The 23354-nt window shown below is 35.4% G+C and overlaps 1 protein-coding gene across 3 annotated transcripts in view; it reads right to left on the bottom strand.

Moving 5' to 3' along the window:
* GULP1 (GULP PTB domain containing engulfment adaptor 1) overlaps positions 1–23354 on the bottom strand; it is a 168691-nt gene that overhangs the window by 26162 nt on the left and 119175 nt on the right. For all 3 annotated transcript variants that reach the window (XM_075153683.1, XM_075153684.1, XM_075153686.1), the window contains 5 exons: positions 19125–19196; positions 9077–9175; positions 6202–6339; positions 3560–3676; positions 3134–3226 (listed from right to left, as the gene is read on the bottom strand). In XM_075153683.1, coding sequence (XP_075009784.1) covers positions 3134–3226; positions 3560–3676; positions 6202–6339; positions 9077–9175; positions 19125–19196 — 519 coding nt within the window. The remainder of the gene's footprint in view (positions 1–3133; positions 3227–3559; positions 3677–6201; positions 6340–9076; positions 9176–19124; positions 19197–23354) is intronic.

Genomic DNA, 23354 nt, shown 5'->3' on the forward strand with positions numbered 1-23354 from the left:
GAACATTTCTTTACAAATTACTGTGATGCCAGTTAATGGCACAGGTACTTTTGTCATATTAGGTATCAAGTATAAGGGCTTAAACTTTCCATCGATCATTAAATGATTCCTCCCTAGACCTCAGCACACAGAATAACAACAAAATGGACTGACAGATGAGGAGTTATAGCTATATCAAATTAACTAAATATAAATAAATAAAATTACTTGTTATGTCTAAAAAAGCTTCAGAAAGTTCTACTATGGCACTGGCATCTCTTTATAATTCAATAACATGGATATGAGAACTGTGAAAACCCCTAAACTTTATAGTTTTATAAATCTGCTTTAAATCACGAGAATGATTGTGTTATGTTCATAGCATGTAACATGAAGAATATCTGCAGGGAAGCAAGTTTTCCCCCATCTAACCAAAAGTGCTTAGGAAGTGACTCAGATGAGGTATTATTCCCCATGCTGGATATTCTGCTTCATTTATGTAAGCTATTTTATTTCAGTGTTTAACAAAATACTACCACAGCAGATTTGAAAATGTTACTCTGACAAAATGATCACAAGATAGAACTGCTATTTTTCTTTGCTAATTTTGAAGAAATAGAGCAGCAGTAGTACAGATATTTTTAACAACTTATAAGTTTTAAATTTAAATTCAGCAAAAAAGATCAAATCTCTAATAATTTTTTAAAAAATGAAGTGTTACTTTTCGTCACAGAAATTATGTAGAAATAGAGGAAAATATTCTTTGCAAAGTCATGCTTGAAATGATAGTTGATTTGAATTAAAAGATTATAAAATTAATTGCAAACTATAACGGGCAATCAATTGTCTTATGAGGTCTTTGTAATTTTATTCTTTCATATGTATTTGTTGCTTACATAGTAAAAGAGCAGCTATGTATCATCAAATCATATCCACTGCTATTCCAGGCACTCATCAAACTACCTTAAAAATATTTATGCTTCCTCTTCCCTGCACTGAAAAGTCAGTTCATAACCTCACTATTCCATTCCTTCATTTATTTTCAACCTAATTGTTGCACTTATATGTACTTACTCTTAAACTAGCACAATTAAGAGCTTTGATTTACAGTGTACACAACCTAGTTTAAAACAGGCGTACTTGAATGATGTCTCCTGGTAAGGTACAAAAGTTGATAGTGTTTGGTGAATACAGCCATATTCCTAGATTTGAGAAAGACATTCCCAGATATGTTTCTTTTTTATTGTTGGCTGCACAACTGATCAAAGAATCACATAAATAGAAAGTAGCTTAATCCAAACTCCTGCTTGAAGCAGGATCCAATTAGCTGAAGCTGCTGAGGACCACGTTCAGGGATGTTTTTAATATCTCCAGGAGTACAGATACCTCCAATCTCTCTGGGCAACCTGTTCCAACATTTATTCAAATCATCTATATAAGATTATTTTGTGGCAGAATCAATTTAGATATTAAATAGGCTGTTAGATGACTCTTACTGCAATTCTAATAATGAGAAAACTCAGAAATTTGACAGGAAATGTTTGTGGGGTTTTTTTTTAAAGGTTAAGGAGTAAATAAAGCAATAAACTTATATGTGAAAACTAATAGCTGTAGTGATTTATTAAAATGAATTATTTTAATATTAATAATTATCAATAATTATCACATAATTTTGTTGTCGTCTAAGTGATATTTAAGCAATATGCATATTCATTGTACTAATAGTAATTAACAATAAAACACCATCTAGGGAGAGAATACAAATAGCTAGCAAATTTACAAATTTAGATCTTAACTCATTAATAAGGAATTAGACACCACTGTCTTAAAAGACAAAAGAAATATAAACGTGCTACAGGAAATATTTTGGTCATTGTTGATACTTTTAATTTTTTTGCTAAATGCAATTACCAAGTTCTTCACTAATTTAAATGAAAGAGAAATGCATCTATCACAAGAGACTTAAGAGCCTGTTTACTTGAATTCAAAGATACATTTAGTTATTATATGCATAAATAAAAACAAACTAGCTGCCATCCTAATTAAGGAAAATAAAAGATTAAGGGATTGACTAAATTGATTTTAAATCTAGCATTAAAGTTGATTACCTTTCACTGAATGCTTCATGAGTAGGAAGACATCCATAATTCACAATTTTCACTGTGGGAGTTACGCAGTATTTATAATTTATGGTGCTCTCTCCTCTAAATAGATTTCAGTAAAATGAAATGACAGTTCCTCATGGGAACAACATCTAATCGATACCAAGGGAGTATATAGACACTACAGAAAAATTGTCATTACCATTACAAACATACTTTTACATTGCCCAAATTTCTAAACATCCATTTAAAGTGAAATGGTATACATCCAGGGCAGGAACAAGGCGGCCCACAATGCACAGCTTAAAAGCAGTCCATCTTTTTCTAAGATTTTGCTATATGTACATTAAGAAATTTTATTTATTTTCACAGTTACCTAATGCTGTATAGCTAGAATATGCTTGTAAGAAAAGGGGAGTCATTAGGATCTGCAGTCTGCAATGCAACCTGCATTTTCAGAAGGCCTGCCTAGATATAAGTAACGGTCAGTCAGTCATTTAAAAATACTTTTGTCGTGATCATCTATTGGAACTGCAGGAAGTGTTAAAAAATTCCCATGATGAGGAACCCACAACTTGCTCCTTTGTACCTACCCACTCAATGTTAGTTCCTGAGACCTAATGACTCCTTTGAAAGGCAGGCAAAATTTTTTAAAAGTAATTTAGAAAATGTCAGTTGTAAGTGACAATATGCTTGTGACAGAAAGTTCCCAGAAAAATCCTAAGTAGCATTGGTGAACCAGATCGTTTAAGTGCCAGAGTTCTTCATCCTTACATGTCTACTAGAAGGAGTATTTACTGTCTTTAGACAGCAACAAATAGGTATGACAAGAGGATTAAAGAACCACAATTTGAGAGACTGCAATTTGCACTTTTGTTGGCTTGTCACAATCTTACTGTTACCTCAATACTGCATTTCAACAGCTATGGTACATGATCACTGTATGTTAATCATAATCACTGGAAACAGCATAGATGATAATAATTACCATAACACAGATGATTATAAATTTAGAGTAACTTCAGACACAAGACTTATGTTTGTGTACTTACCGGAGATGCATGTACTTGTGTTATTCTTAACTGGTTTTCCAAATCTTGAACTTTATTTTTCAGTTCTGTGTTTTCAGTTTCTAATTCTTGGATCTACAAAGCAAGCAGTTATTGCAAAAGCTATTGGGATATTCATTCATTTCAACAACAACATCCACTGAGAATAAGTTTTATCTGAGATCTGGTGATTTAGAAGCAATTTTTAAGTAGTTATCTGATTACCAAAAAAAATCAAACTTAAATTTCTGTAACGTCCATATTTCAACCTTGCTTTTCTCTTTAATGACCTTGCAAGATGGCAAAAAATATGTTTTTTTAATGCAGTTCTTAGCCATCTAAGAATAATGCTGGAAATTATGCTGTCATGGAAAGCAGATAAAAAAAATACAGTAGCATGTTCTTTAAAAAATATAGTTCAGAACTTACTCTTTTCTGTAAACCTGCAATTTGTTTCCTTGTTTCAACATCTTTTCCTCCAGATTCCAGAAATTTCCTGTAAGCTAAGTCAAATGCTTGACCAATTGTTAAAGTTATCTCTTCTGCCTTTACATAAAACATAAGACTGAAATTAGTATATTGTGAAAATTTTATATAATTGTTTTCATTTCAGATGATCACAAAATACTTTACACCATATATCATGTTCAAAGGGTTTGCTTCATCCATCATGAAGTCAACACTGCAAAGGAGCATGGGAAACACTCTTCAGCAACATACCCTGACACAAAATGCTATGAATACAACTTAAAAATACTTCACGTAAAGAAGGGAGACTGAACAGACAGAACACAATCAGCTAATTTTTAGTATAAATTATGCCTCTGATTTCTGTAAATACAGATAACATGTTGCAGTATGTCTTTTTCTGATGATTTCTGAAGCAAATACAGGCTTTTCTATCATTAAATAAATTGTTTTAATTTTAATGGGTTAAAGTTTTCATGATAATGGATGTTTTGACCTCTATTGCTTTTAAACTTATTTTCAACACTTATTTTTAGAAGTCCTATAAAATCTCAATCAGCATAGCGTATTTACTTGGGCAAGTATTTCTGATTACAAAAATCCAACTAAACAGAATTTGCATTTATATGTGCAAAATATAATAATTTAGTAGTGCTATGCTGATTCGCATCGTATGTTATGATGTGTATATACAATCCATACAGAAAATCTACTTTAAGAAAAGAGGTAAAAATCAGTGTACAAGAACTTGATTGAGCACACCAAGGTTTCAGAAAAAAATGCAGACTTACAAGAGGCACTAATAAAACGTGAATACATGGATATGCCATTTGCTTTAGAACTTTAGTAGAGAAAGTAAACACAGTAACCACTTTTTTTTTTTTTAAATTTGGCAGGGGAACAACAAAAAAAAATTGGAAAAAACATTAATCTGGCTAAAGCTAACTAGAATTTTCTCTTCTTTATTGAAATGAAAACCTGAAATTGGTTGTTTCTCATGAAAGCAGAGCATTCTGCTCAATGCCAAGAATATTTTTCCTTTACTACCTGTAAGAACACGAAGGGCTGGATACACAAAAATGGTACAGAATGTGATTCTCCCAGCCTTTTATCCATCAGTGCAACAGTACAGTCATTCTGTAGAGGTGTGTAAAGACCTGAGTTCTACAGGAATGGGGAATTAACCCCTCTATGTTTTTACTGTGAAAAAAAAACATATGGCCATCTTTATTAAAAAAAAATCACAAGTTAGACTGAATTAGACCAAAAAAGCTGAACTAGGACTGCTCTAGACAATAACTGTTTATGTTAGTAAAAGAAAAGTGTAAGGGACACTAGAAGTACACAGTCCTATCTTCCTGGAAGTATGAAGGTTGGCTGAAAAGAAGGGTACCAACTAAGGTGGGATCCTTTGAAATCTGAGAGTACTAATGAACAAAGACTGAAATTGAGGAAAGTAGTACAATAAGTGGAATATCAGGGTAGAGAGAAGAAGAAATGGTGCATTGGTTTGGAATAGAAATGCTACTAGTGTGCAGAGACTGCAAGGGCAATTTAAAATCATGGAAATGTGTGAAAAAGAGACACAGGATAGAAATTTGAAGATAAATGAACAGATGTGTATAGCAATTCTGAACAGTATCTACTGAAGGCACTGGAGCAATGCAGGTGAACAACAAAATCACCAGAAACACTGTGAAGTAACACACAATGCTATATAACTGCATATAAATAGAAGTGAATATGCATCTTTTTCTAAAAAACATACTACTTTCTTAGTATTTCTTTTGTATGATATCTCAGCTACTTCAGAATAAATCAAAAAGAGAGTCTCTACATTATAAAAAAAACTAAACATCCATTTTTGGTGTTCATTCCAGTGGTTTTATTTGTTAATTACTTTCTGCCAGGGCAAACACATGACCTCGTTTCAGCTAGACACCATTTTCTTCATTTCCTGTCCTAAAGTATTATTTTTTTCTCTGCTATTGCACAGTTTTGAACAGTTGCTTTGTTCTAGCTCAGACACGAGAGAATGTCGGTGGTTGGTGCAATGAATTCTCTAGTAGTGCACCACGGCATTAACAAACTTGAGAAATGTGGTGGTGGTGTGGACAGAGAAGGGGGAACCTTGCTGTAAAAGAAAAAAAAAAAAGGAAAAAAAAAGAAGGAAAAAAAATCGGGGGAAAAAAAAAAGGAAAAAAAACCCCAAACATCTGAGGCAGATACATCAGCAGAAAAGCCTGTGAGGGTCTCTCAGCCACCGGGTTGCAGCAATCTCTGCAAAACAGCTGTGCAAACATTTCAACCTTGGTGGGATGCAGTCTGTTCTCTGACAGTATTGCAGATGCTTGGCCTAGGGTATCAAGCTGGGTAGTAAGAAGAATTGTCCCAGAAAAACACCTTAGAAGAAAAAGGGTCGTCTTCAAATTAATGCATCTAAGTTACAAGACAATATATTGGCATGAAAGTTTATATCAAAGTGACCCCAACTGAAAGGCAGGCTACCTGCCTTTATTAACCATTCCTGTTTTATTTCAAAGTAGACCAGTCAAAGTCCGTAACAGTCACCCAAATTCTTTTAAAGCATCTTGCATACTTACACACTTTTCACTATCAAATACATAGCACAGATGCTTATTTGATTCTGAGTCTTTGCATATGAAAGTAAATATTCTCTTGTCAGTTTTATCATCAGCACAAAATGATATCCTATGGAGTTGACAGTTGTGCTGGACTTCCTGCAAATAAAAAGAAAGATTATTTTCAAAAAATTACTATACTTGCTTAGGATAAAGATGCATAAAATACATCTCTGGATTTCCTCGTGTACATAAGAGCAGGCAAGTTGCAGTAACATTTCTGAATGTCTCTCATTGTACATGAGAGCGCCCAAAAATGAACTTAAAATATAACAGAAGTTAGCAAACTCATCTCCTAACAAATGTTCCCATTTTTACTGAATGTAAGCAGGAAGTTTTTATTTGGACAGCATTTATCTGGAAGTGTTTATTTGGACAGTAATTTCAGTTGTAGAAAATTGGTTTTACTGTTGCTTTCCATCCCTGTGCAATTTATTTAGGGACTGATTATGTAAAACACTCTGTTCTTCTTCCAGGTGCACACCATCTTCAGATTTCATCATCTCCCAGGGTTTGTTAAAATGGTTTTACTGAAGTAAGTCCTTACCTTTCTATCTTAAATGTAGAAAACAGAAATAAAATTACTTTGTTATCCAAATACAGGGGCACAGAGAAATAAATTAGACATCTAAATAATTGCTTACTTAAGGTGTAACATAACCAACTTTAAAACATTATTATTTGCATATTTTCGATACTGTATTTCACTTTCCATTAAAAAGCCTGTTCCAGCTATTTTAAAAAGTTGCCGTGGCAATGCTCTTCAGCTGAGAGAGCTTGACAAGACTGAAATAAACTATCTCAACTTGGGTTTTTTTGTTGTTTTTCTTCAACAAGTCTCTTCTTGGTATTTTATTTTATTTGGCTTATTACATGGGAAAGCAGTATTTGCTTTAAAGGAAAATATGCAGTTTAGATGTGAACTATTATCTATTAAAAAAAAGAAAGTTTCTGTGCAGCACCAGGGTTCCCAGATTGCTGTAAGCTCATAAACATGGGTATGCCCTCTCTGCACACAACCATTTATCAAAAATATGTACCGTATGGGCAATCTTTTCCCCTTGCCCCAACTGGGTCCCTTTTCTCAGTCTTTATAGCCATTCTTCTTTACATCCTATTTCTCCCATGTCCCCAAATCTCTCTCACATTCAATCTCTTTCTGTTGTAGCTCTTTAACAGTTACATATAATAACACATGCTTGTTCTGGTTCTTTTAGGTTCAGATCCACCTAACTATATACCTTTTAAGGACAGAACCACTTTCCTATAATCCCCCTTTTTTGAGTGCCAAGTATAGAATCAAGTCCTGACACATGAGCAGGCCTCCTGTTCCTACCACAATTAATAGTCATCACATGAATATAAACCAATATTCCTCTGTAATATTATTGAAATGATTTGTTTCAAAAACACGCAGAAAAAATTATTGTAATTGGCGATGGTAACACGGTATGTAAGTCATTTCCTAAAGCATCTATACATTGTGCAAAAAGAAGGAAAACTTGATTCAAATTTACATTTACATGTAGCTTTAAGAAACGAAGTGGGGGAGAGTTGATTACCATTTCAATTGTAATAATAGCATTGCTAAGAGATTAGAACGTTCCTATTCCCCCAGGAACTTCCATCCCACAGCTTTCTGTTAATCTCTGAAGGAAGAGTTAGGAAGACTAACATATTTTGGCATTTAAAACTGTTATTTTAAAACAGTTTTTGCTAGGTTATGGGGTTTAGTACCCCTTTCTGCCCTATCACATAAGGAATATGCAAAAACTGCAATTAAAGTTGACATGGATATTTCTTGCCCCCTCTGCTTATGAACTGTTGAATTGTGATTGTATCAAGAGTCTGAAGTGAAAATGGGTTGCAAGTAGGTATAGTCTTGAACTAAAGCTACCTTTTCTCAAAAGGCAGTATCGCTGTCTGAATGGTAGCAATTATGCCAGAATTAAGAAGCGGTAACCAACAGTTCATTCAAATCCAACATTCAACATATGTATGAAAGATTTAAGAGCACTGAGATGTTAAGAATTGCTGATTATTGAACAAATACTTTTTAGCTTGATTATATTTATCTCATTATTCCTCTTCGAAGTCTGTGAGGAGAATGTTTTGCTTACTAAGTAACCCCTTCCAAAACACCAGAGCAAACAGAGGAACAGAAAACCCATCCATGGCATGACTCGATGGACGTAACTGCTGAAAAGGCAGGAATTGTCATGCTGTGCCAGTCGAAAAGCCTACAATAGTGCTTATGGCCTGCTACATGAAGTTTACAGAGAAATGGGTAACACATCTGAGAAACGTATGCATTCTAGGGAAGGGGGAAAAAAAAATTTAAAAACACAAGAAAAGGAGGAAAAAAATGAACAGGGTAAGGAAAGAGAGGTGCAATTCCAAAGCAGCAGTATAAAGTCACTGCAGAGTCACTTGCAGAGTCACTGCAAACAAATTGTCTCCTCATTCACCTGCAACCACCTACATGTGGGCACCTACACAATGGTGACCATTTGGAGAGGTGTTTATCATATGCATTGTTAACATTCATTTACCACAGTGTTTTCATCTTCCTCAGAGTTTAAAAGTTCTGGTGTGAAAAGATTAAAAAGATTAAATCCCACATTAGCTACAGTCTGTATTTTGGAGTATCATGTACCTTCCTGGAAAGATGTCACCCATGTGTTGTAACAAGAAATGGTATTTTAGAAGACTTTTCCATCAACAGAATGGCCTTCCTTATAATACTTTTTAAAAATATAAACCAATAAAAACATTAAAAACAGTTAAAACAATATTTAATTGCTAGTTTAGCACCATAAACATATAAGTCTCTTACCTTTGTTTTTGGATCTAGAATTTTTACACCATAGATTGAGATTTGTAATTCAACTTTGGGCGTCTTCTGGCCTTCAGACTTCTTGATATGTCTTGCAAACTATAAGATGAAAAATACAACAGCAATCACATTAACAGTAAGTTTTCTTTATTTTTTTGTATTATTTCTCATTTCCTCTCAACTCCTTCCACCTGAAGTTGTTTCCTTCTTTCTTCAAAAAGCTCTTATAAACAGCGCCAACCATTCCCAAAGTCGCTGTTCTGGGCACAGAACAGCATTTCTGACTGCACACTATAGAATATTCCTATAATTCAAGAAAAAATATTTTTAAATTACTTAGCTGGTTCTCTTGAAACTTTTATCTGCTGCTTATGCATTTAATTTAAGCTTTTGCATGAGATTTCTAGGAGAACAGTAGAAACATGAACACTTTCAGACAGTTTGTCAACTGCTTGGTTGTTGAGCAGGGAACATCGTTATGTTTTCCACATCCCACTATTTCTACACTCCTGTATACACGCACAGAGGGTACCTCCTGTATGTTCCTCTAAGGAAATCAGTTCTTTTAAACAGGTTCAGTGTGAAAGCACTATAGCTGTCAACACCTAAGAAATACTTGATCTCTTCTATCATATTCTCAGGATTTATTTGCTAACAGTTCACTAGATGATGGCTAGACAACATTTCATATGACTGGGTCTGGTAATGTGTCCTATTCAATACATTTTCATCCTTTTATATCTCCTTTTCTAGCTGCTAGATCTGAGTTGTCTTTCTCTCATGAACACTGCATATAAAATAAGCAGAGTATCTCAAATTTGCTACTGCATGGCAGTTAGGAAGTGTCATGAATTTGTGTAACTTTATTAGCAAAGATAGGGAATTGCTCTATATTTTGCTCTGTTACCAGCCCTTTTCCTCTCAAGGCTTTGACAGCATGGAATGGTATTTTCAAATGCATAAATAAGGATGATAACTCACTGAAGGCGAGAAGGAGTGTCTGCTTCACAGCTATATGTTTGAACACATCGACCTCAAGCTTTCTCCCACTCAAGTATAATTGAACGCATAATTCATCATCAGTTCAAATAAGCTATATAAAAAGTCAATGAGGACAATGACTTTTAGTGGCATAAAGAGTCTAGGATGCCAACAAAGGTCCTAACCTACCTTAAGAAGGGTTAGACCTGGAAGACAGAAGCCTGAATTACCTTGTGATTGTACTTGGCTGTAGCCAACTGAAACCTCCCCCACAAACACCTAAACCCCTGATTTTAATTAATTATTTATTTAAGTGATAGTTGAGGGTTTGGGTTTTTGCTCTGTCCCTATTCCTATGCCAACTAGTACTTGGGAAATCTTTCCTTGAACTCAACTGCTTTGCACAATATGACTCTCTCCATCTATTTTATTTCATTTTGCTTGTAAGCAGCTCCGTTCATGGAAAATTATTAACTACTTTTAAGAACCACCCTAAAAGCATATAATTAACCTGTTTTTCCCTGCCTCCCAATTTTATTCCTCATTTTGAAAGCACATTTATTAAAAATTTTAGTAACTAAACATTAATTTATAATTTATAATCAATTAACTATTAACTTCATACAGTAACATGACCTATCCAAACAGTTTATTACTGATTAATATATCACGTTAGCTGATAAGTATCACATGCTTCACAAGTTAGTTAAAAAAAAAAACCAAACCAAAAAACAAACCAAAAACCCCACCTAAATCACTCTATGCTGTTCTCAAAACCAACTCTTAAATCTAAATACCCATTTTACATTTCAACAGCTAGGATTGCTACAGTCACTGGCCAAATTTTTTATGAAGGTTTGTACATGATGACTTACTAGTGGAAACCAACTAGTCAAAAGTCAAGCAAATCTAACATTACTTCTAGTTCTGCCTCTCTTCAGTATCATGTATATAGCTCTTGCAAAATACACATCCTTTTCCTGTCCTATTTATCTTCAAGCCCATTTCTCACGTATTTAGAGTATACTTTGAAAACAGTTTAATGACTATCCTCATGCCCTTATTTTAATTAAGGTGTGTCATCTCATACACATCTTTTTATTTTAAAAAAATAATTTTATAGAAAATAAAATTTAAGAAACCTAATCACTGGTTTACAGGCATTTTGGCCAACAACATTTCTTGACTTTCTAGGACAATTTGAATTTGCTACAGGAAAAAGATATTTTTTCTTTAATAAAAATCACTAATTAAACCCCCCCCAAAACTGACTTAAATTTTATACTGCCCATTTAATCTGTTTGGTTCTTAAGTGTCTGCTTTAAAAAATAGGAAAATGATAAGTCAATCAATGTTTTATTAGCACAGATTTTTTTCTATGATGAATATAAAACTTATCAATTGTCTTTCAGATCATTTTCATACATTTACTCAACATCCCCACTCCACCAGCTTTCCTTTCTGATTTGTAATTTGATTATGTCCTTTTATTGGATAAAACTTTGAGGACATATGCAGTCCCTTTTCATAGTACAACAGGGCTTTGTGCTTGGCTCAATTTGCTACGTGCGAAATGGAATGACCACAAAAACCACAGATCACCTGGATAGTTTGGGCGTCTCAATTTCCAATGTAATTTACAGTGCACAGAATCATACCTATGCAGTAGATAATCCTGGGGCACACCTCCATTTGGAACAGCCTTGAACTTGAGTGAACCCTGGCTTTTTGGAAATGTCCCTTTATAAACAAGAGGCGCACAAATATTTCTGTGCAGTAATGAAGAGGAGGCATAAATAATATTTGACTTTACTGAGTTAAAGCCATAGTGTATGTTGAGAATGATGATGAAATGCTTGGTTTCACCTCATCGGAGTCCCGAACAACAGCTACAACATGAAAACTTTCTAAAATAAGTAGATCTGAATAACTTGCATGAGTTTTAGAACAGCTGGCCAAAGCTTGCTCCAAGTAGTCAAGAAGTCTTACAACACTGCGGAAGTTCCAGAAGATAACTCTGTGCCAATACTAAAAAAAGGGCAAACAAAATGACCCTACCACGTCTCCACTCTCAAAAGGCATAAATCAAGTTCAAGAACTAGAGAATTCAAGTGAAATGAAATTAATGATGATCAATATGAATTTTACAAAAAATGCAGCTTGTCAAAATAGACAAAGCATTTGACTGAGTTTTGCATGCCATTATATTTAGGAAATGAAGCAATACAAAGAAAGTGTTAGTTAAGTTAGTTACATTAGTCTCCAGATGCAGTTATAAACAGGAAATTGTCATTGGGAAGATATGTTTCTAATGTGTTCCATCAGGGTTTATTTCTTAAGCATGACATTATTGAACAATGACCAGGAGGAAAGTAATTACTGATAAAATCTGCAGGCAGAAAATATAAGAGGAAAAAGCGGGGAGAAAAGTAACTAATGATCTGAAATCTAAAATCATTACAGAGGAAGCCTGCAGATCACAAAGGCTGATGGAGGGGCAAGTAACACAGAGAATACCTCACCAACCAGAACACACAGATTGCCTGTATGCAAACAAAACATCTCTGTTGCAATACCAATTTTGCAAATCATACATTCGGGAACAAACTTTCTTTCTTGGGAGACTATCCTGTGAAGATGGAATTAAGAAATCTTGATGTCATGGTAGACTTTCTGCTAACTGTGGACTCTTCTCATGAAGCTACGCTTGGGAAGATTAATTCAATCCTTGGGTATTTCAAAAATATCCTTAAGATGACAACAACGGCTGCACTGCATCAGCTGCTTGTGAGAAACTACTCAAATTTTATGTTCTGAGGTTTTCAAATGCAGAAGGATGTTGACAAAATGGAGAAAGATCACAGGATAGTTGCAAAAGTTAGCAGAGGACTGGAAACCCACTTTATAAGAAACTCCATCAAATCAAAAACAAGCTAATGGTGAAAGAAAAACACAAAAGAATCTCTTCAATACAGACACCCAGAGACACAAACAAGCTTTTTAATCAAAGGTTTACTGAGATACAGTGACTGAAAAGTACACATAGATAAATTCAGAAAATCTGGTGCAGTTACTTTTTTAAAGCTTTTCCTGCCCATTTCTTGTTATGTGTAATAACAGATAACATACATATACTGATCAGTAATTTCTTTCATATCTGACCTTCTCTAGAAAGCTAAGTTCAGCCACCTCTCAAACTTGTGCAGGGTTTGAACAGCAAATCCTAACACTTAGTCAGGTATCAGCCAATTTGCTTTTTTTCTTCTCTCTCTTTATTTCCTACTCATTCCTTCTACCTAAAGAGGACCCTGAGGGACCTCTGGACAGGGCAGATTTACAAACATTATTTTCTCCTTTCAGCACACATTTGAAACAAAGTAATATTTGTAGCTCACACAGTAACAAGATTATTTAAGAGGGTAAAAAACTGTAGCCTCCCATTGGCATCAAAATGGACAATGATATAAAATTATAGTAAGTCACAGCATGGCTTGGGAAGAGATACGATGGGCCAAATTCTTAAGCTGTTAGCTTATACATATATTGTTCTCAGGCAAAACACCCAGATTTGGCCCAATAATAATATGAGCAGCTCGGTGGGATGGGCTAGCTTTTATTTAACTGCTTTGGAATTAACATCATGTTTTCCTTGAATCTTTTAGGGAAAGCAACAGATAAAAATAAATCTATCTTCTATGGTTTATTTAGCTTTAAAAATAAAGAAGAAAAAACTTCCATATATCTTGTCTTTTATTACTGTAGCAGGGAAAACTGCAAACTTTGAGACTCTTATTAAAATTACATTTGAAATGCTTATGCATCAAGTCTTAGCAAACTACAATCAGAGGATTAATCAGCAAAAATAACATGAGGAAAAAAATCACGTTTTAAGAACAGCCAGGAGCTTTAGTTAAAGAAATAACGGTTAAAAGAAATTTTATCAAAATCAATTTAAACTATACAGATCAAAACTATGTGCTTTTATTTAATATTTACACCTCACTGCACAATGCAAGAGTTTATTAAAAAAACCTCGAAACATCAAAGGTAGACGTTTCTGTGATTTGGGTGCTAATCTTCAGCCTAGGGCATAGAGGTTCAGCTCCTTCATTTCACGCAGGCTTCCAGTAAGACATCAGGCACTGCACTTCATGTGGACACCTTAAAAGACATCTGTTTGAGGGCAACGTAGTTGTCTAAGCTGAGACACAGCTTTATATCTGGCTTTGAGAAGATGTTTTTCCTCTTTTTTTCGTAACAACATTCACTATAAGGAAAGATGCCTGAAAAAAAAAATAGGCCATGTTTCTTTTGCAGTGACTACATATCATCTTTTTGGTGATATTATGGTCCAAACTCTCATGCACGTTTTATGTGGGTATAATGAAATTATGACCTCTGAAAAATAGCTGTCAAGAAGAGGAAAAGGATGAAAAGGCCACAGATATGCGAACTTGAATCTCTCGATAATCATCTGGGTAGGGAAAAAGCTGTCTCGGAAATCCATTTCTATGGAATATGTTGTATTTTATTTTCCAAACACACACAGGACTGAGAGGAAGGCTATTGGTCTATAACCACAGTGTAGAAGACAATGCAGTACAGTCTTTTTTCTCTCTCACTCCCTGAAGGGTTTTTTTGTTTGTTGGGGTTTTTTTGTTTGGTTTGGGTTTTTTTTTTTTTGTTTTGTTTTGGTTTGGTTTTTTTGGGGGGGTGGGATGTTAGCAGGTTTTTTTTTGTTTTGGGAGTTTTTTGGTTGTTATTTTGTTGGGTGGTGTGGGGTTTTGGGGGTTTGGTTTTTTTTGGTTGGGTGTTGTGTTTTGTTTTGTTTTTTTGAGAGGGGAGGGTAAACAGGTATTCTCTTCTTCAACTCTTCTCATCTTATCTGCTTTGGTCTTCAGGCTGCCCCTTGCTGGTCCCGAACCACACATTCTGCTTTCTCCAGTACTTCAAAGAGAACAGTCATGTTTGTAAGGCTTGACTGGAAACCTCTTTATCCCAGTATTAAAAGATTTTCTGTACTCCACCCTCCTCTGTCCTTTCAACAACAAATGAAACCCAGCTTTAACACGAAGGGGAGCTCAGAACAACGTCCGCTGATGGTCCATTAAGGGCAGCAGCAGGAGAGCATCACAGCATATGTGGAGGTGTGTGAAAGAGCACTCTTCACTTTGTGTGTCCTTACGGTCAAGGAGCTGATGAAGAATATTTCAAGTGGCTTCAAAGTGACAAATTCTATTTACATTATCACTGGTCATCTCCACTTCATCTCCAAGAAAAGGAGAAAAGGAGACTGGGTTGGAAGTTGGGCAAGAGAACAGCCTTAAGTTTGGTCCTCACAAAAACAACCTTTGAAGACTGTAAAAAGACCAGTCCAAATCTCAGGTGTTTATTTCTGCTTTCTCCCTAACACTCCTCCACGCGTTTTCTTACTAGCAGTCTGGTTATGCTGCCCTTTCCATCTGTTATGCTAATCTTTCCACCTGTTCTCACTTCTGGCAACCCTTCAAGCACTTTTTGAGAAGGACCAAACTCATTCCTACAGTCCAATTTAGAAGTTATATCCTCCATTAATCAAGGAAAGTAATAATTTCATTTTATAAAATAAAGTGTGATTTGACAATGTTTACATATTTGAATAATGTAGGCATGTTCTGATACAACATCGTGGTACCATTTTCCTTAGCTTTTGTTTCATTCTAGAAATTAGTTTGACTAGAAAACTGGAAGGAAAAAATTGTTTGTAACAAATGATGAGAACAATTCACCTTATCTTAGAAATAAAAATACACATTTTAAAACATTAGTGTCCAACTTTCTTCTTCCTCCTGCAGTACAGCTCCAGGAAATTTGAAAACGCAAGGGGAAATCCCAACTAGATAAAACCACTGGACAACCCTCTAGAAAAATTTAGTATAGATGCTTGAAAAACGTCTATATTCAAATTGCAACTGACCCAGCAGAATTGTCAAGTGTTTAGAAAATGTAGCAGTGGTATTTGTGATAAAACAGGTACAATGAAGCATCAAGAAAAATTTCCTCCAAGTTATTGTATTTTACTGTAGAACATCAGCTCCACCTGCTGGTAAAAGTGAGTTCATGGAATGGCATGCTACAGTTTTGCACAAACCTTTGTTTGGCAAGTGAAGAATCTTTGTGCTGTATAAGTCAAGAGCTTTTGATTTAAAGTAGAGAGTTGTATATCAAATGTCTATTCTGACACAGTTTGATGACATGATGGTTTAAGAAAAATAGTTTACAGTGACAGTATTTCATGGTCTATATATCACTGTAAGCACGTGACTTCAAAAGGTTGTTAGTGCAATGCACGCCAGTTGTAAAAATAGCTCCAAATATTAAGAATGAGTCAGCTGCTTTACTGCTAGCTATTAATTTTCATTAAAAACAAATTATGATTAACAACATTGTGATTAAAACCAAATCCATATAATAAAAAATATAAATATAACATCACAAGCTACACATCTTTTAAAAACTCTCCTACTCAAAAAACCACTATGTTTTCCTTCAATATAAGACATTAGTTTTCAAGCCGTTTTCACTGGTTTAAAATTTTTAATTACCATTTCCTAAAAACAAGCTAGAGATGTGCGGTTAATAATAAAATCCAGCACCCTCTAGGCATCTCTTCAAAGAATTCAGATGCACAACATAAATCAATGTTAAAATGAGCATTCAATTAATTGAGGATTGTTTCAAACATAAAACCTCTTTATTGCTCTCTGAATTCTGTTCCAAGATTTTTCAAGTCTTTCCAAAAGTTGTCTTTAATTACTTTGTGAGTTTTCTAATAAGCTTGTGATTATCTAAGCTCCAAACTTCCAAGCTTGAAGAAAATAGTGTAATTCTGGCAGCAATGACTCAGACACATATCTCCAAGGCAGTTTATTTAGGGAACATGTGTAAAAAGTTAGAACAGATATCTATGTACTCCAATGACAGCACAAGTATATACAACAAATTTCTACTTTTAAATTTTAGTGCTAGGCTGACAAATGTTTTTTCCCAAGAAAGGAAAATAGTTCTGGCTCTTCCTACACTTCAGAGAACAGTTATTTGAAATCCTTTTTGGACCTGCTTTCAGAGCAAACTATTTCAAGGTACCAAATCATACAATCCAAGCCACCAAAAGCTTCCAGTGATCAGTGAGAATCCAGGTTAGCCTGGAGTTCCACCAGTGAGTTAGAGACACTTAGCAGCTGCTTTACTTGGGAGGAGTCTGATAAAACATAATTAAAATAGAATGAAAACTTCTCCATACAGGATATATCTTGACAGATTGCTGCACAGAATTAGCTTTGCTCAGGGTAATTATGTTTATAAACACAAAACATCTTAACACAACAGGCTTCACTCCAGTATTAGCTGTAAATTTTACAAGGTGCACACAAAACCATACATTTTGTTTCCACTGGTAGCATGCTGCAATGGTTGAAAAAAGGTCATACTTACATTAGCCTAAAACACTTGAAAACAACTAGGCAATAATGTCTCTATGAACTGCAGCAGAGTAAATCTTTTTGGTGTAAAACATTTTAAGAATTGACTAAGCGATCTTTAAAGGCAGCTGTACTATTTTGGTAAAGCAAAAATAATGGCAAAGAATTTCTCTTTCAATACCTTAAACCAATTACTAATCAATCTTGCAAAGATGGCATTTTAAAGGGAAACCTCAGTCTTAAAAGCTGAGCTACATGAATAGTGTTTCATGCCGCCTTCCTTTTTTATTATAGTCATAACACAGAAACAAATTTTTCAATATTGATTCCCAAAATTTTTGTCCATTTCCGAGGAACTTCTGTTTAAATGAATAATGAAAACCCTACAAAAAGTCATGGGAAGTACAATAGTAGGCGGAACAATTTTTACATCTAAATAAACTAATGCTCCAATAGCTCTAAGCAGCTAAGCATGAAACAGTGCAATTCCACAGCAATGTGAGTTAGCAGACAAATCAAATCAGCATTCCCCAACACAACTTACAGCATTTGTAGAGCTTTAAGCATATTAGCTGTCACTCAGTCAAGTCAAAGCCATGTTACCAGTTAGCAGCCCTCAACAAGTCACTTCACTAGGATACTTTCTAATTGCCTACTGAGTCCCTCAGTACCCAGAGACATATAACCAAGAAGAAATTGTAAATATCTGATTTTCTCAGCCGTCTATGTGCAGCAGCGTTTGTGCGCACAGAGCTTTTCCAGCTAAACACGAAGATCTGGAAGACAAGGCAGTAATGTCCCTTGTCATAAACAGGCTTCGTTTGTAAACCCTATTCTCTCACTACAGCTCTATTCCAGATGTAACACGAATTATCACAGCTGGAGGGTGAACAACATTCATGCCAGTGTCACAAAACTTCACCTCCAGTCTAACAGTCAGTTTACATGGACCAGACACGTTAGCTTTAGATGAACAGCAGTGTGACAGCCAGTACCCACACAGCTATCACAGCCCTTTACGGCATGGTTTGACATTCTTGGTCCTGTTCTCTGGCACCAACAGCTTACCTTAAGTGGGTGGGTACTCTATGTTTTGCAACAAGAGGCAACTTACGTAACTGGGGCTCATAGGAAGCAACGCACAGAGAAATGCAGGGCAGGCATTACCGAAGTCACTAGTTTTTCGGTCAAGGAAGAGTTAATTTTTTTAAATTCTCTGGCAACACATTTAGAGTGCCATAATTAGAGGCATTTGATAGCCATAAAGTAAGGATGGCAGCTAAAACAAATTGTTGCTACCTAAGTTAGTATTAACGAAGCCCTAAAGTTTCCAACAAACAAGCATTACACATTAAGATACACAAACTTCATACTACAAATAATCATATAATTATGATTATATAATTAGCAGACAACTAAATATTTGTACAGCAGAACATCTGATAATACGGACATAATAGGGAAGGGCCTACACACCAGGGAGGAGATTAGTAAAAGCAACTGCTTCTAGAACCAATGAATTTACCTAGAAACACTTACAAAGTGTCTTATCTGTGAAAACAGATTAAGAATACATTCCATTTATTTCATTAAAAATTCTTTCTTACCTTTAATTTTCTAACAGCATCTCTTACAACTTCTGTGCCTTTGGGCTGCTCCACTTCCGTACTGCCAAGAAACTGAAAAAATTGTAATTTGTGAGAAATAAGTTATGCATTGAAACACCTAATTAACTCAAGTAATCTTATTTTCCAATTATTTCCAAATAACATTTTGGAAAGACAATCATTTCAGTAGTTGATAAATAACAAATCTTCATACAGCTATTTCTAATCAAGAGAATAAAAAAATTAAATTATAATTAGACAAATACAAGAGTTATTAAAAACAGCTTTTAAAAAACATTTTATTTATCTTGATCCTATACAAGTCTGTAAATTAGAGGCTAAGTACCTTTTTCCACTGGGAAATTGTCATTTTGGTAATATCAAAATGATTTTGGTAATATCATCTTTTTTGGAAAATAATGAAAAAATGCCCCAAAAATACTGATATAAGATACTTCCCATGAATCAACATAAACCAACGGTTTGGACTATGTTACTAAAACTTTCATACAGTGATGCAGATAAACTAAAAAGGCCTGATTTTGCTCTCAGAGCTGCTTGGTGCAGTAATTTCATAGATTTAAAGGAACTAGGCTTCAACTTACATAAACACAAGGCTCATATTCAAAGAATTTCTACGAGAGATCATATTTTTACCAAGTAAGGTTTTAATGAAAACCAAACATACACCTGTTAATATACAAAGCATGATACTTCAAGGGGCCCTTACCATTTCTTAATTTGTACACTGAAATGCCTTTACATTCTTCTGTACAGTTTTGCTTGCCTTCTACTATACTGTTATGAAAGGTACAATAATCCTGCCCGACCCGTACCGGTGTAATAATTTAATTAATTTCAAATTGCCTGACTTTCACATTGAGGTACAGCTGATTTAAGTCACACCATGCCAAAATAATGCTAGCAAGAAAGAACAAACCCCCTTTTTTCTCTAAAGTACACAATTTTCTGTGTAACATGACACACAGAGGTACGTATAATTTTTAAGTCTTAGCAGTTTCAAAAAGAAAAATTTGCCAAGCTACAGATGCTTTCAACATAGTAATTCTAAAGTTTTTAATTTTATTAAAACTTTGAAATGTGTTTACTGTGTTCAATGTGCTGAAGCTTTGCAGCTCTACCAAGAATTAAGTCTCATTATAAATTTGCTACTGACTTTGAAATATGAGGTGCCATCTTGAATACAACAGTGTGCAAATCAAAACACTAGGCACATCTGCTGTCAATACTCTCTACTACTACAATTCTCCAGCTAGGAGACCAAGGTTTTCTAATAACAAAGCAGAAACCTCTATTATTGATCTGTTGTCTTTCATGCAACATCTCCAATGACTTTAAATAGAGGGTGTGTTCTTCCCTGGAAAAGTGACAGTTGCAGAAAATGCATATAGAGAAAGAAGAATGATTCTTGGACATTATGGATACTACATGTGACAGACAGAAAGGGAAAGGTGAGTGAATGTATGTAAGCTAATGTGAGTAAAAAAAAAAGGTAACCACAAGCTTGAATGGACAAGAAAGAAAGTAGATAAGGACAGATGAGAATCTAAGAGGAATACTAATAATACCAGGTATCTGTACACAAGCATATTTATACACCACACACTCGACTTCCTGTAAAGTTTGTGAGCAGGCTAGGGTACATTATATACGGTACAGGAATCCTGCACAAACACAGGAAATAACAGCTGCAAGTGTGGACGAGGATCAATTAACAGAGAACACAGGTCGCTGCTGCCCCTGGTGAAGTGGAAGATGGCTGAACATACTTCATCCACACGTGTTTCCTAATATTTGTGTAGTTTTGAAACTGGCAGCTCCAGAGGCATTACCAATGCAAGCAGCCTGGTACTTCTTGATACACATTTAGGGCCAGGCCTTGGGTGGAATTGTCAAGTACACTTCTAGATGCCCTGGGGTACTCTGCCTCACCTGCAGCCACTTCTCCAGAAGGGCACAGGGCTGTCCCAAGTTTCTTATTTGCTTATTTCCATCCAGATGACTGAGATCTGAGATAGGAAAAGATACCTCAAAAGCAATAGAGTCATTTCCCCTCCCCTTCCCTCTCAGCTATCTCCCTCTGATTCAAAGTCCAAGAAAGATGAAGTATGTATCTTCGTTGTATTCAATAAATCCCAGCAGCAGACCAATCCTTCTATGAACAATAGCTTCCACAAATACTGCTTTCCCAGGGGCTTGTACCTCATGTTAATTCACATTACTGCCTTAGAAACTGTAAGCACCAAATTAAGCTTCTGCCACAGCTGGGGCATCTGTTAAATTTCACTGAATTTGTAAGCCCATAGTAATGTTCCCCAAATCAGAAATTACCATTTCTGATCATGGAGGGGAGGGAGAAGCAGGCGTCTAAATAGAAAGATAAACTGTTGAAAGCACAGGTTTAAATGACTGACAAAACCTGAAGAAACACATACGAATTGGGTTTGCTCAACAATTTTCAAAAGAAATAAACAACCAAGACCCAAAGTATACGGAAACATCATGAGCATTATTTCAATATTTATGGAACATAACTTTACTGCATTCAGCTCTGGGGCCCCCAACATAAGAAGGACACGGACCTGTTGGAGCGAGTCCAGAGGACAGCCGTGAAGATGATCAGAGGGCTGGAGCACCTCTCCTATGAAGACAGGCTGAGAGAGTTGGGGTTGTTCAGCCTGGAGAAGAGAAGGCCCTGGGGAGACCTTATTGCAGCCTTTCAGTACCTGAGGGGGGTCTACAAGAAAGCTGGAGAGGGACTTTTTACAAGGGCATGTAGCGATAGGATAAAGAGTAATGGCTTTAAACTGAAAGAGGGTAGATTTAGATTAGATATAAGGAAGAAATTCTTCTCTCTGAGGATGGTGAGGCACTGGAACAGGTTGCCCAGAGAAGTTGTGGATGCCCCACCCCTGGAAGTGTTCAAGGCCAGGTTGGATGGGGCTTTGAGCAACCTGGTCTAGTGGAAGGTGTCCCTGCCCATGGCTGGGGGTTGGAACTAGATGACCTTTAAGGTCCCTTCCAACCCAAACCATTCTATGATTCTATGATTAACCAACCAGAATTTCACCAGTCATTTGCAATGTGCTGCCTTCCAGATGAGTATCGGTTTTGACATTAAGCATCACTACTGAAATTTTTATTGCTCTCAGCAGTTTTGAGCTGGATGTGGAATTAGAGCTTATGCTTAATAAACTATTCAGCGTAGGAAAATATAGTAAGATGCATTTAATCCAGAAATACACAGAAGATTTGTAGTTTAAGTGTTAATATTAATCAGAGATGATGAGACCATGCCATGGGTTGCATTGTTTGTATCTGATATATATTTGTACCTCTGTTAACTGCAGTTCTATTTTTTTTTTATTCAGGTAAGCTCAAATTTTAGTTATAACTGCTTACACAGTTCATGCCTGACCTTCATAAGCATTCTCATTTGATTTATTTATTTATTTTTGGTAAGAGAAAAACAGCAATTAAGAGCAAATATTCTGAATATTTGTATTAATTAGACTGATCTATTTTGGGGCAAAATATTCACAGAATTTCAAATCAAGACAAGTTATTTTCTAATTATAACAAAAGAATGACTATGCAATATAGGTTTAACGTATAGCTAATGTATTAACTGGAGACTTTTTGTTGCTTGCTTTTTCATCTGCTCTGTACCTTTTCTGTGTGATCTGTCCAATCACTGTATTTTGTTTAATATTAAGTACCAATTACTATGGCATTAGTCGTAATAGTTAAGCTAAGTAAACATGTATAAATTTGCAAAGCTGAGACTTTAGATGACAAACTCAATGTGACGAAGGCCTCTGTGTTTGTATAATCCCTAACACAATGGATGCGCTGCCACCTCCGGGACTTCTAAAGTAAATAACTAACAACTAATTCACCATCCTCATTAAATGGGGAGACGGTCATTTCATTATGGTCTTTTCAGCAGATTTTTCTCACCAAATCTCACACAAACACAGAGAACAAATATTTGTTATATCAGGATTCGGAACAGCTGAATGGCATGAATAGTATAAATATTAACCGTGGAAGAGTTTCTGCAACAAAAATTTCAAAGCAAAACTGGTAAATATGAAACTTCCCTTTTCAAGATCAGGCTCCTTTAGAAAGCAATACTGATGCAGAATTCTAGATGGGAACTTAAAAAGTCAGCGATTGCTTTAGTCACTTCAGGTTCCCTCCCGCAGC

This window comes from Calonectris borealis, chromosome 6 (assembly GCF_964195595.1).
Source record: "Calonectris borealis chromosome 6, bCalBor7.hap1.2, whole genome shotgun sequence".
NCBI classification, from domain to species: Eukaryota; Metazoa; Chordata; class Aves; order Procellariiformes; family Procellariidae; genus Calonectris; species Calonectris borealis.